At 42.2% G+C, this 13,111-nt stretch overlaps 1 protein-coding gene across 3 annotated transcripts in view; it reads right to left on the bottom strand.

Moving 5' to 3' along the window:
- The window catches only part of RMDN3 (regulator of microtubule dynamics 3), a 43,651-nt gene extending 40,529 nt beyond the window's left edge, over positions 1 to 3,122 (bottom strand). Inside the window, exons 1-2 of one of the 3 annotated variants that reach the window (XM_044437211.1) lie at positions 2,959 to 3,122; positions 905 to 1,113 (exon numbers count right to left, since the gene is read on the bottom strand). In XM_044437211.1, coding sequence (XP_044293146.1) covers positions 905 to 1,106 — 202 coding nt within the window. In that variant the 5' untranslated portion in view covers positions 1,107 to 1,113; positions 2,959 to 3,122. Of the gene's footprint in view, positions 1 to 904; positions 1,114 to 2,729; positions 2,814 to 2,958 lie in introns of those variants that run through there. The other 2 variants (XM_044437208.1, XM_044437209.1) reach the window with 2 other exon arrangements.
- Between the last annotated feature and the right edge of the window lie 9,989 nt (positions 3,123 to 13,111).

Here is a 13,111-nt window from a genome sequence, read left to right as displayed (position 1 = left end):
GCAGAAAAGAGCCCTTTGCATGCACTATTGTGCACATTAAGCATTTATGCACACATGAAACTGAATCTATTGTGTGAAATCCAACACAGTCTGTCCGCCAACAGCACACTGTTGATGGATCCCCCATCTCCCTCACAGCCTAAATCTACTCCAGATGAGTGAAGGAACACTGGGGAACTTCTTGTATAATAGTGGGTGAACCACAGATGTTGAGAGCACTGTTGTTGTATGAAAGCCTGCTTCTTCCTTTCCATGCATTTATCTTCTTGTGAAAAGTGCTGTGGAAAGGAAAACTCTTGCCAACTGTTATTTAATATTTTACATAACATTAATATATTTGTATTTGATGACACTTGAAACTATTATAACTAAAGTGATAGATTTTAAATGTAGCCAAAGTAAGAGGAATTCTTAATTTTGTTTAGGAAGACACAGGAACCAGGTTTGCACAATCACAAAGGGAAAATAAGCCATAATAGCTGGTTATCCCTGTGCTTACTGGTTATGAGCCACATAATTATCCTTTAAGATGCATGCTGTTGGTGGGTGTCTGGGCTAGTATACAAACCAACCTGAAACTCACAGCCTGTTCTAGAGTCTCAGGGTAGTTTGTAAACCACCTCAGTCACTCTGCAGGATAACAACCCATGCCCAACAAAGGAAATTTTGCTTAATTAGGTAGCATGTAAGGAAAAGAAAATAAACCACCTTGGGTGATTTTCCCTCCATAAGTGTGCAAATCTACCTTGAGTACAGTTATCTCAGGCCATACTTACACTGAAATTCAGGAAAGAATTAAGAATACTAGCAGAAGACTTTCAAGTTAAACAGAAATATGACATTTAATAACCTTGAGCAATAGCAGCTTTAGAGAACTGACTGACTGACACACACACCATCATACCCCGATTATAAAGCTGCAGAACTTCTGTGCGTTCCTGACAGTCCAGAGCATTCTGTTGATTATGTACATTTAGAAATCGGGAGCTCCATCTCCGCCAGGGTTTTTTTCTCTTTTGTTTATAAAAATAATAGAAGAGACCAATTCCTGCAGCTGCTCCCAAAACCACACCAAGTCCCACACGGAAGACCCCCATTTTGTACATGATGCATCTGAAACAAATGAAACACACCATATTTATTTATGGAATAGGTAATACAAACAGGAAAAACTGAATCTTAACACCTTTTGAATAACTCCTATAGCCCAAAATATTTGCAACTTTTTAAATAGAGGGTTACAGTAGAAGTTTCTAGAAATATGCAAAGTGATGCTGCATCTGCATAAGAAGGAATTCCAGTTTTGTTGGCTTGATTTCATTCTGAGAAATTATCCATTACCACCAATACAATAAGTTATTAAAATGAGATTTCAGCCTGTAGATTGATATGAAGGTATATATGATGCAGTTCTATTGTTGAAGCTACAAAATTTAGGCTAGGTTTTTGTTTAGTCACAAAGTCGTGCTCAACCCACCACGACCCCAGGGACAACATGCCTCCAGGCTCCCCTGTCCTCCACCATCCCCCAGAGTCCACACCCATCATCTCAGTGACCCCATCCATCCACCTTAACTGCTGCCATCCCCTTCTCCTTTTACTGTCAATCATTCCCAACATCAGGGTCTTCTCCAGTGAGTCCTTTCTTCTCATTAGGTGGACTAAGTATTTTAGTTTCATCAAGGCTAGCTGACAGCTGGGAATAAGGAAGAAAGGGGCATGCCAAGGAAGTATCAGTCCAAATGCTATTTGGGCTGCTCTCAACCACAGGAGATGAGAAACAAAGTAGGGACAGTCTATCAGCTATTGAAAATTTACTTGATTTTTTTTTCCCTTCCCATCCCCTTCTCCTAGTGCCTTTTGAGTTTGTAAGCCAACAGAGAAGGACTGTCTTGTTTTACTGATTCACCATAAGCCATTGTGGGTGACTTTCTTTAATGAAAACTGGGAGACTCAAACACATATTTTTATATTTATGTATTTATGTCCAGTGTAAATATATATTGTCCAGAGCATTTAATCACAGGCAAGATAACAAGTCTGACATCTTTATCAGCATCAGCAGCAATTTCAAGAAAGTACACCTACATAATCTTTCTGTACTAAACTTTCAACATTTAGTGATGGCAAACACTGAAACCAACGATATGAAACTTTTTTTACATGTAAGAACACTTTCCGTTGAATATTGTTGGCAATAACAGAGCAATCCTGTGAGGCACAGTAGCATTGCTTCTCAATGACTGGGGGCGGGTTGGAGCGGAGAAACCGAAACTTAATGCTTCAATGCTACCAAGCAAGCTAGAAACAGGAATTAAATCTTTTATCCACACCAGCTCAGGCAACTGGGCCGCGGTGCTGACGCAGAAGGGGACTGCCTTTTTTACCCCGCAGACTCTGAGAGGGGCCAGGACTGCCACCCAAGCGCCCAGAAGGGACGCTCAGAGCCAGCAGCGTGGCATGAGCCGCAGAACTGAGGCGCGCCCCTTTCTCTCCACGGACAACAGGAGGGAGGACGGGGCGGCGAGAACCGGAGCTATCGCAGCCGTTCGTCGCGCATGCGCGCACCAAGTCACCGAAAACGCCTGAATAGGAGCTCGCCCACCTGAGCCCGTTTACGAGAAACGCTTTACGAAGTCTCACGGCACCGTCGGAGCGGACGGCTGTAGCTTATGCCGCTGTCAGCCTCTTACTTGGGAGTAACCCCTTCTGAATGCAGCAGGACTTACTTCCAAGTACCGTTAGCTTTAAAGATGCCACAAGGCGCCGAGGTGGGGGTGCATGAGGGGCAGCTTTACGGGTAATTCTAGGAGGACCGGCAGTGACAGCTCAGCGGGTCTTTTCCATGCCTGCTCGAAAAAGGGAAGGCGCGCCCCAGCACGAGAAAGGCGCACTTCGTTGCGCGCGTGCTGCCCCCTTCATGACTGCGCCGCTTGCGACCATCCGCAGCAAACAAACCTCCACGCGCTGCTTCGCCCGCAAACAGCACAGCGCTAGCGGACTATTACCGGAACCGCTACGCTTCCTGCTGGGTCTGTCCTCAAACAGCCACCATCCACCTGGCTCTTCCCTGGTCTCTCCCTCCCTCACCGGCGCATGGATGCGCAGCACTAAGCTCCGCCCGTCCTCGGGGCCGCTCGGTAGGTTCGAACGACACTTTTCTCCGTCAGTAAAAAAGCGGCGCGGAGAGATGACGGAGCCGAAGCGGCCACGCCTCTGCCTGGCAAGGCTTCCTACTGCTGAGGGTGTATATGTAAGGAGTCGTTGAGCATGAGCGAGATGGCGTGGGGAAGGTGTTTGTAGCTTGGTTCTCCCCACTGTGGCATTATCTAGATTTTAAAAAATTTTAACTGCTCTTGGTGGTAGCTAGTATGGCCAATAGTTGGTAATGCTGGGAGATGTAGTCTGGTGGGTAGGGAAGCTGGTTGTACTATGGTTTTAATTGTTTTGTATTTATGGATGATGATGCTGTGTTGGAAGATATTCTAGCTATGGACTGAACAAGAATTTAAGGGAAGAGAGGCCTGGATGGTTGAGAGGGCCTGTTGCTGTGGAGCACTGTGTGAGTTAAGTGGTTTCGAGTCTGGTGAAGGTTTATTTGTTACATATTCTAAGTTTTTACCTGGCCCTGCAGCAGTGGCAGAAGAAAAAAAGACTCCTAGGGTAGCATCCAAAGCCCTGTGCGAAATCATGAGGCTCTTCCTCTAAGCAGTTCTCTGCTTCTTAAGAAACTGTGAGATAACTGATAGCTGCCCTACGTTAGGAAAGCAAAATAGAAGCATACTCCCCATCAGCCAAGGGGACCAATAACTGCTGGGAGGTGCCGCCTCCTTAATAATATGCCAAGAGTGGTGACCAACATGGCCCATCTCTTAGTCACAGGAGGGACAGGTGCGAGATATTCTTCTCCTTTCCTTACAGGAAAGAGCACTGTTCTAACTGCCTGTAGCCCTAGGACTACAAAGGAAGGGAACAGGACTTTGGTTCCATCCATTGAACAAATAACCACCAATTGCTGAATACCTACAAGGAAAGATAAGCCTGGCTCAAAGTGTACCACCTTATTCTGATGGCAGGCTTACAATGATGGTCTGAAAAGTGGAATAAAGATACAGTAAACACATCAATAAATGAAATAGAAATCATTTCTTCCTTCATCAAACCTTTCTTCATTCAGATTACCTTTAAACTGGAAAGCTAAAGTCCTATACATGTCTGCCCACTTTTCAGCCTCTGTGGCAGTGCCCTTGTTTGGAATTGATCTGCCTCAGAAGAATGGTTTCTCTGTATACATCCCCATGCAAAACAAAGCTGAAATTGGCATTGTATGCATTAGTTAACACTTAGGGAAATCTCTTCAGCCTTTTGGGCCAAATAATTCAAAGCAAAGTGAATGCTTCTGCTAGCCTAAATGCAGCATGGTAGCTACAGATCCAGGGTAGTTAAAATTACTGTATGCATATTACATCATCACTAGCTACATGCTTGTTGAAACTTTCAAAGAAGTCGAATGGTTTCATGAAGCAAAAGTTTCCTATTACAGAAGCTGTCCAAAATCTTGTCTCATCGGAATTTGGGGTATACACCATAGTGCCTTTGAGCACTAATGTGCTTGCTGATACTTCTCTTGGCATTTGTCAGGCTTTCTCCCTCCTAATTTTATTAAGATTTTAAAAACAAATTTTACCTAGGGTGTTAGTATGCTGCAAAGCACTACCTTCCAGCACCATCTTTATTTGGTTTCAAAAGACTAGTTTTGTGTTTTGGCGTTCAGACCCTACCTATTGCTTTATATGTAGGTTTTTGGCAAGTTCCTTTTTTTCCTTTTAGTCTTCTGAAAAATCAATGTTTTGTGAATGGCCATGCACACCATGGTAGCCATTTTATGAATGGACCAGCACTCCCCATGGTAGAGTATTCACAACACTTTCAACTTTCCAAATGTGTGCAGTGATGCAAAAAGCTTGAGGACCCCTGGTCTAATTTGTAATGGCTCTGGACAGAAAGGAGCTGCAGTGCAAGGTTTTATGTACTATTTAGTATTTTGCAAATTATTGGCAATACAATAACCCATAATTACATAACCTACAATGTAAGATTTTTCACTTCCACAGATAAAATGTTAAAACTTTCAGGCATTGCACTTGCTAGTTACTTAGCTGCTGTTGTTTCCACAAAACAATGGTTAGCTTTGCATCACACCCAGGATCATACCATCGTGCAAGGCAGTTCCTAAGGCTACTGAAGTTCCACCCATTAGAACTCTTGGCCAGCCGGCCAGCCAGGCTACATGGCTCACATAGAATGATTTGGTAAAAGCAAATGGAATAGATTTCATTTGATAAATCCCTCTGGCTGACTGGAAAAAGGAAACTATGTTGCTGCAAAGCTTCAAATTAATATTTGCTGTCCTTTTGTTATCAGCCAGGAAATAATAGAAGCTCAAGGCAGTGAGAGTTTGAAGTTAGGTCTTTACGGATATTAAAGATCCTATCTAGGCAGTATTGCAGATCATAGCTTGGACTGGGACTTGATGAGAATAGCAACCCTTTTGGAAGTGATATTAAAATATCTTTCTTAAACTAAACCCTCTAGGCCACATTACTCAGACAGCAGGACGCTGCTGTGTTCACAATCAGCATACCCATTTTTTCACGTAAGGCACTGTCGGGTCCTATGCACCTTTAAACTGAACTCCTGGTTAATTTAATAGGATCTCTTCACAAATTAGTATATATAGAATTGAAGGCTTAAATCATTCTGAATCTCAATGCTCCTCTGGCAAGATGTCCTCAGTGGGACCTCAAACTAGGTGAGAAGGATGTGTATGTAAAACAAGAGTACCTTTGTGATGTCCCAGGCACATTGTGGAGGTCTGTACAAAATAAGAGCCTCCAGGAAGGCATGAGCAGTTTCCCAGGCATTTAACTAAACGCACCGGAAAAATGCAGTCAATAGAGGTTGGAGATGCAGGAGTGGCAGGGGTCTTCCAGACAGGGCTTTTCCCCGTCAAAATTGCCCTTGTTGCTCTTTACATATCTTTCTCCCATGGGTAAAATATCACCTGAGGATTGTATGTTATTACCCAAAATAACAGTTTACAGAAAGTATGTTAAGCAATCCCCTGCTCCTTCTCTAAGCTAATTCACACACAGCACTATGGCTGTACTTCAATCAAATAAAACAGGAAACCACATTTCCAGGTCTCTCGTGGCCTGTCTAGTTTGGAACTAAGAAGGGCAGTGCTGTTGGAATACTGGGACTGTTCCTCTGTCTTGGATTTCCAACACCCAATGTTGCCTTTTTCTGGAACTATCCCTCTTCTTAGAGCACACTTGAGCCTCCCTCTCTCGCTATTGGCCTCATGTGGAAATGTTGTTCATGTAATATAGATGACTTTTACTGTATTTGGCAAATCAATAGTTAAGAGGCCTTCCATTGGTATTAGTCATGAGGGCTGTACCGAACCTCCACACCCAGAAGCAGTGTGTTGCTAAGTACCAGCTGCTAAAGAATTCTGGTGTTGTCTTCATGCAGTCTTGGTGACATTCCAGAAACATCTAGTTGGCCACGGTGAGGAGCGGAATATTGGACCAGACAAAACTACGTCTGATCCAGTAGAGCTCTTCTTTTGTTCTTATATGGAATGGCATAGAGGAAAAGATCATTTGTCAGTACATTTTAGCTGAGTTGGGTTTTTACAAATGCTTTACAAAAGACAGCGGCACAAGGAGAGCCAAGGCCTGCCATATGTACATGCCCTTGTTCTAAATTTGAAAGGAAAAGTAAGACCAGCAACAAAAGTTGTATCCTCCTACCATAAAAAGTGTGCTCCTCTTCAGGGTTTCTGCTAGCTGTTCTCTCCAACCGGTATTTTCCAATGCCAACCCCCACCTTCTTTTCACTGTCAACTTGTCATTTTACATTGTGGAACTAAAGAGTATGGCCAGTCCTCACTGGGCTGTTCCAAGGTTTTTATAAAGGGAGTTCGTTTTGCTAGTTCTGCAGACCTCGGAGTTCCTCATTTCTCAGTGCACCTGGTTTAGCTATAATCTTGGCAGCACTAAGTTCAGTATTAGGAGTGGCAAGAACCCTTATCCCTAAATATGAAATAGGTATAGCTGGCTTCTGCATGCCTGGGGAGGGGGGCACAAGGCTTTCAGATCAGGCGATGTGGCTTCCAGGCTGGTTCGAGATGTTCAGTGCTTGATTTTTAAGAAATTGCCCACTGAGAAGAAAATCATGTTCTTCAGCTTTGTTGCTACTCATGAATAAGGAAGTATGGTGAAATGAACAGCTATTCTGAATCTGACCAGTGGTCTAACTAGCAAAGTTGTTATGGTATTATGGTATTATGAATGGCAGTTACTCCCCCAGCCTTTTTGTACAGGTCTGCCCCCCCGCAAATACCTGTAATCCTTTTCACAAGAGATTTGTGCCTGGCACTTTCCCATGAGTGAGCAATTGCCTTTTCTTAGGTGTGACAGCACCACCTCTTTCCTTTTTTTGCTCTTCTGTAGTTAACCCACCCCCTCCCCCCAGTCTTCTTTGGGTGGTTAAACCAAATAAATAATACATGTTAGAGACCAGAAAATCCTTAATGGGTCAGCCAATGCATCTTGCAGCTAGAGTAGAACTGTCAGGAATTAATTTGTTTCTAGTAACTGGGTTAGTATAAAATGTTATATATTAGGATTTTCTCAGTGTTCCGCTTAGATCCCAGAAGTTTCTTATTTTGGATTTTATTTCTTCATGCAAACAGGAAAAGTTCTTAATTCTTTACTCATGACATCAAAATGAAAACCATTGTTCCATCATAAAAAACAAGCCCATGATTTCATTGCATGGAGCTGGATCAAAGGAAGCTAACTGTGACAAGGTAATATTGTATCTGGCCAAAGTAATCATATGTAATTAAGAAGGAAACTAGCCAGGAAATCAAATTACTTTTAATATGTAGCAAGCTTTAGTAATATCTGAAGTTTTCAAATTACAACCTTTATGTGGCTGGAATGGATGACACACATATTTGTGCATTTCTTTTCACTGAAGCTTCAACACAATCTTTTTTTTTTTTTTTTTGCTTTTTAATATCTGCTTCTCCAATAAAACAGGAGTAAGGCCTGGAGCCAGCTATATTCCAGAATACTAAAATGCTGGGGCAAACAATGCAGGTTGACCATTATTCTTCATTTGCGAGTTTCCAGAAACTTCTGAAATAATTTTTATTGCAAAATTCCACTGGCATAAATCTCTGATAAGTTTATTAATGTTAAAGTTGAGGATTTCTTATTTACTCACAGATGACTGGGGCCCTGATTGCCGTGCTACTCAAGCCAAACATTGCAGAGATGCATCCTGTGTCTAAGCATCTTAAGGCAGATCCTTGGCCCTTGTAGTTACAGCCACTGAGCAATTATGCAGCCCCAGAAAGTACAGGCTTGTAAAGATTCAGACTCTGCCAGTTCCAGATACAGGAGTGTCTGCCTGAAGACTAAACTAAAGACCTCCTATGAGTTAAAGTGTAGAGGCATAAGTACAGCTTTACTCACAAGGAGGCTTTTCCTGCAGCTGTATTCGATAGGCTCTAAAGTGCTTTAGTGCTTGTGCTGCCACACTCCTCCTTTGGATTTTTCCCAATAACCTAGTTTTCTCTGGAACGCCTGTGTTTGGAATGCCTACTGATTCTGCCTTCTATACTGAATCTGACTATCTATGTGAAGTTGGATTGCTGCTGTTTTTAATGATTGAAGTTTTATTGATTGCATTTGTGTGCCGCCCCATAGCCCAGGAACTCTCTGGGCAGCTCACAAAAAAGCAGAAACAACAACATAACTATAGTAAAACAAAACAATAACAACTAAAACCACATTAATTCCAAGTAATAGGTGTGAAAGGATGATTTGAAACAAGGGAGTAAAGAGATTTAAAAGGGTAGCAAAGAAAATTACTTAGCCCAAAGGAGGGGAGGGGCCAAAATCAGATAGCACAAGGTATGGGGAAACAGGCACATAGGCAGGAGGGCCAAATACTTCCTGATTTTTTATGGACAAGCTGGGCAGAACAAAATGAGCCTATTGTAGCCCACCGGGGGCAGGGCTGGATTGTGAAGAAGGGCCGGTGTTGGGCAGCGTGGAGTAGGCGGGCAGAAAGAGTGTAAACTCTCAGTACCCTATTAGCCAATTAGGGGAAAGGAGGAGGGAACAAGCAGCTGGGAGCAGGGTTCAAAAGGGATGTGTGAACATGTGCTCAGGTGAACAGAAAAATGGGAAGGAAACCATTCTTTTCTGTTCCCTTCATTGCAATAAAGTTTTAAAAAGAACTCTCTGCAAGCCTGGAATATTTTTCTCTTCCGACGGAAAGGAAAGAGTGATCATAACACAAGTAATACAAAGTGCGAAGCAGGAAGATAATATAAACAAAAATAAAAGCAACAATAAAACCAGCAGTGAAAAGCAAATAAAACCATAAAAGCAGACACTAAATTAAATAGTCTTTACTTGGTGATGAAAACAGAATAACAAGGGTACCAGTTGCACCTCTTTAGGAAGAGAGTTCCAAAGAAGAGGCGAGATAACAAACATCAGGGTTCTTTTAGACAAAGAATGATTGTATCAAGCTTCTAATTTCCTGTGATTGTATAAAGACATTACTTGATTCTGCATTATTCATGTTCAAGAATTAATATTCTTGCACGAATAGAAAAATGCTTTCTGCTTTCAACTGCTAGGATGATTACCTTCTATATGAACTTTGTGATAAAAATGTTTTCTTTGGGTGACTGATAACATAAACCTTTGAGACTACAGAGGACAGCAATGCCAAAAGATGGTCCTGTTTGAAAAAAAAACCTAAAAATTTAAATTAAAAAAGATCAACAAGGGAAAGAAGACAATTCACGAAAAACTCCCAAGACCCCTGGCAAAAAGATTCAAGAGAGGCAGAATGAGGGAAGCCCATGTGGCCAAAAAGCCAGCTAGCCCATGGGGATCAGATGCAAGAGAGATCATTAGGACACTTGCGGCTTTATTTTTGCAAAGGACACCTTCATCCTTCAACACAACTTTCTCTACAATAGACCCCAGTTCATGAAAGTGTCTTAAGCCGCACTAAATTTGTGAGACTTTGAGGGGCCGCATTGGCTTTATAGCTTTTGAACACGAATGAGCAAGAAGCCTGGATGCTGCTTCCTCATCTATTATTCTTTGTAGTCTAATGCAAAGCCTGTTGCCAAGAAGAACCGTGTACACAGCAGAATTTTTTTATGTGGAAAGCAGGTATCCTCCATAAAGAGGACAGCAGAGCTAAGATGCTTCAGACACGCTCCAGCAACCTACAGCAAGCTGTACGCTCATGCCTTGCACCCAGTTCAGACATTGCTGCTTCTTTGAACCATTTTTCAAGCAGAAAACTAGTATCTTCATGCTGCAGGTGCTCCCAGACTGCTAAGGGAGTGAATCCTGCAAGGCTACAAGTTGAGAGGGAAGAAGCTGTATGATACTAAGTGAGATGCTGACAATTAGGGCAGCTCTGAGGATCTGGGGCCCATGCTCAGGGTATCTCTTGCAAAATTCCTGCTATCTTCATGCTGGAAAGCAATTCCCTGCACAGACAAGCCAGACTGTTACACAGATAATGACAAGTACCCTGTACTGATAGATTGGTAGCAACACTATCTCTGATCAGCCAGTCTTTGCTGGCTGATGTTCCTATTGGAGTATGTGTTGCCTCAGATGAAATAAAAGTACCAATTTCTTGGATAACTAAGGAGCAAGTCAGTGTCCACCAGAGCCAATGTTGGTTGTGTAAGGACAAAATGAACAAAAGCTTTGCCATAATATGGCTGCTAAAAGCCTAACACTGTAAGAACAGCTTTAGAATTCAGATCTGATTCCTGATGTTACAAGTCTAGATTCCCAGGTATGTCTTAGAAATGGAAATGGGCATGTCTTTTGGAGGTACACTCTTAGATATACCAATTGTTTACCTGTCCTGGAAGTTCTCTCTTCCTATTGGCTTAATCCCTTTTGTTTTATGTTAATGTGCCTCTGGCATACTGATCCCCCAGTAAATAAACCTGTAAGTAACTGATAGGTTATAAAAGCGTCTTGTATAGATTCCATCTCTGTAGTCCCTTCCAAGACTGCCTAAATACTGGATGTTTTTCCTGTATGTCTAAATAAACTGTAAATGTTCTTTTGATTGCACACTCCAGTGGACTCTTGAAGGGGTTTTCTCCCCCGCTCTTGTCAGTTGCGATAGTTTCTGTGCCTCTCTCTCTCATAACATTTATAGTTATGGAGAAGTGTGGTCGGTCTGGTAGGTACATCAGGAGTAGGCAACCTTTTGGGGCCTCTGGATGCATTTAGCAAACTGTCCTGACCACAAGCACAAAAAGGCTGCCATGGGTGCTGTGGCTAGTCACAATGGACAAGGAATTTGCCCAAAAGACTTGGCAAGGCGGGGGGGGGGGATTGATAACTAGTTGTTTAGTTGTCACACTAATCCCACAGTTTTCAACAATGACAGAAACTTACTTCCTAAAATTCAAACTCATTTATTTTCTTTCTCTCCAACCCCTCTTCTGCTGACCAATTTAGTCTTTGCTATGTATTTTCCTCTCACACTCTGTACTAAAATGACCTTGTATTACTGAGCCCTACACAAAAGAAACCCCTGTAAAAGTTGCTATACAGAAAACCTTCAAATATTTAATCAAAGAAGCCTCTGCCTTTATCTTTCAAAGCAGATAAAATCATAACTAGTAGGTAAAGAAAATGAAAAATATACAGAACATTCTAAAAGTCAACTCCATTTCCAAAGGGAAAAAATAACACATTTTTTATAATTCCATTGTACACAGCCCCATCTCCTGGTTAAAAAGCAAAAAAAAAAAAAAAAAGAATGTTGCATTTTGTTTAATAATATATTTGATGTAAAATGGAAGATTCAGTCATATGTAGCTGGATTAATGCCTGATGAGCTGGTGACATGAGGTAACAATCCTATGACAATCCTATGACTTCTGCAATAAAGGCTGAAATGTTAAGGTGATCTATGAGGAATGTTTGACAGAAACCACATGGCAGAAACTTTGCTTCTGGTAAATGCAGCCAAGAGGTTCTAGGACCCAATTTTAAGTTGTGAGGAGGCTGACACCCAGGGCCTCCCATTTGGTCTAGCAGTTAAGATTCTGGTTTTCACACAGGTAAGGTGGGTTCAACTCCCAGTGTGGGAACAGAGGACATTTTGGAGAGCTACTGTGGTGTAGTGATTGAAGTGATGGGCTTGGATTGGGGAGATCCGGGTTCTAGTCTCCACTCAGCCATGAAGCTCACTGGTGACTTTGACTCTCAGCCTAACCTGCCTCATAGGGTTATTGTGAGGATAAAATGGGGAGGAGCCATCTTGGGTCCCTTGCAAGAGGAAAAAGGTAGGATAAAAATGTTTTAAAGTTTTGTTGCTGTTAATAATCTGACCTATATGCATCCAATCAAGATACCATAGAGCTGAAGGTGAAGAAGAGGAGGAATTAATCAGGACATGGAGCATCTCCTTTATGTGTGATGTGTCCACATCCAAATTAGGGAGTCATATGTTACTGATTACTTATTAGCATAACATTTTTCATTTACAATGCCTGCCATTTCATTCCATTACCACCCCCAAAAGAAATTAAGCTAACCTAGATGGATTGATGGTATTTTTTATCTACTGCATTTAGACACTTTCCTTCAAGCCCAAACACCCTCCAGAGTGCCTTACAAAGGTAAGCATAAGATCTAGAAAAGCAGCCTTAAGTTCTTAATTGTGGGCCCTTTATTTTAATAATTCAGCACAGCAAGACTCTCTACTCAGGGCAGATATCAGCACAGGGCTTCCAAGTCCAATAGTCATGCTTGCACACGTCGCTATAATCCTGGGCTGTGAAGCCCATATATAACTCTGAAGAGCAGTCTGGAGTCCCTAGTTTGGTGTCAAATCTCTTCACCCATCAATCTAGTTCCAAGTTTTTCCTCCTCATAAATGAGGGTCGTGAGCGTTCATCTCTGCCTGAGGACCATTCCCCTTTGCGCAACGAGGGGCGCTCTCGGTCAGAGCAGAGGTCGTT

Source organism: Varanus komodoensis, unplaced genomic scaffold, assembly GCF_004798865.1.
Source record: "Varanus komodoensis strain SLA01 unplaced genomic scaffold, ASM479886v1 scaffold3, whole genome shotgun sequence".
NCBI classification, from domain to species: domain Eukaryota; kingdom Metazoa; phylum Chordata; class Lepidosauria; order Squamata; family Varanidae; genus Varanus; species Varanus komodoensis.
This window is presented reverse-complemented; position numbering and strand designations above follow the sequence as displayed.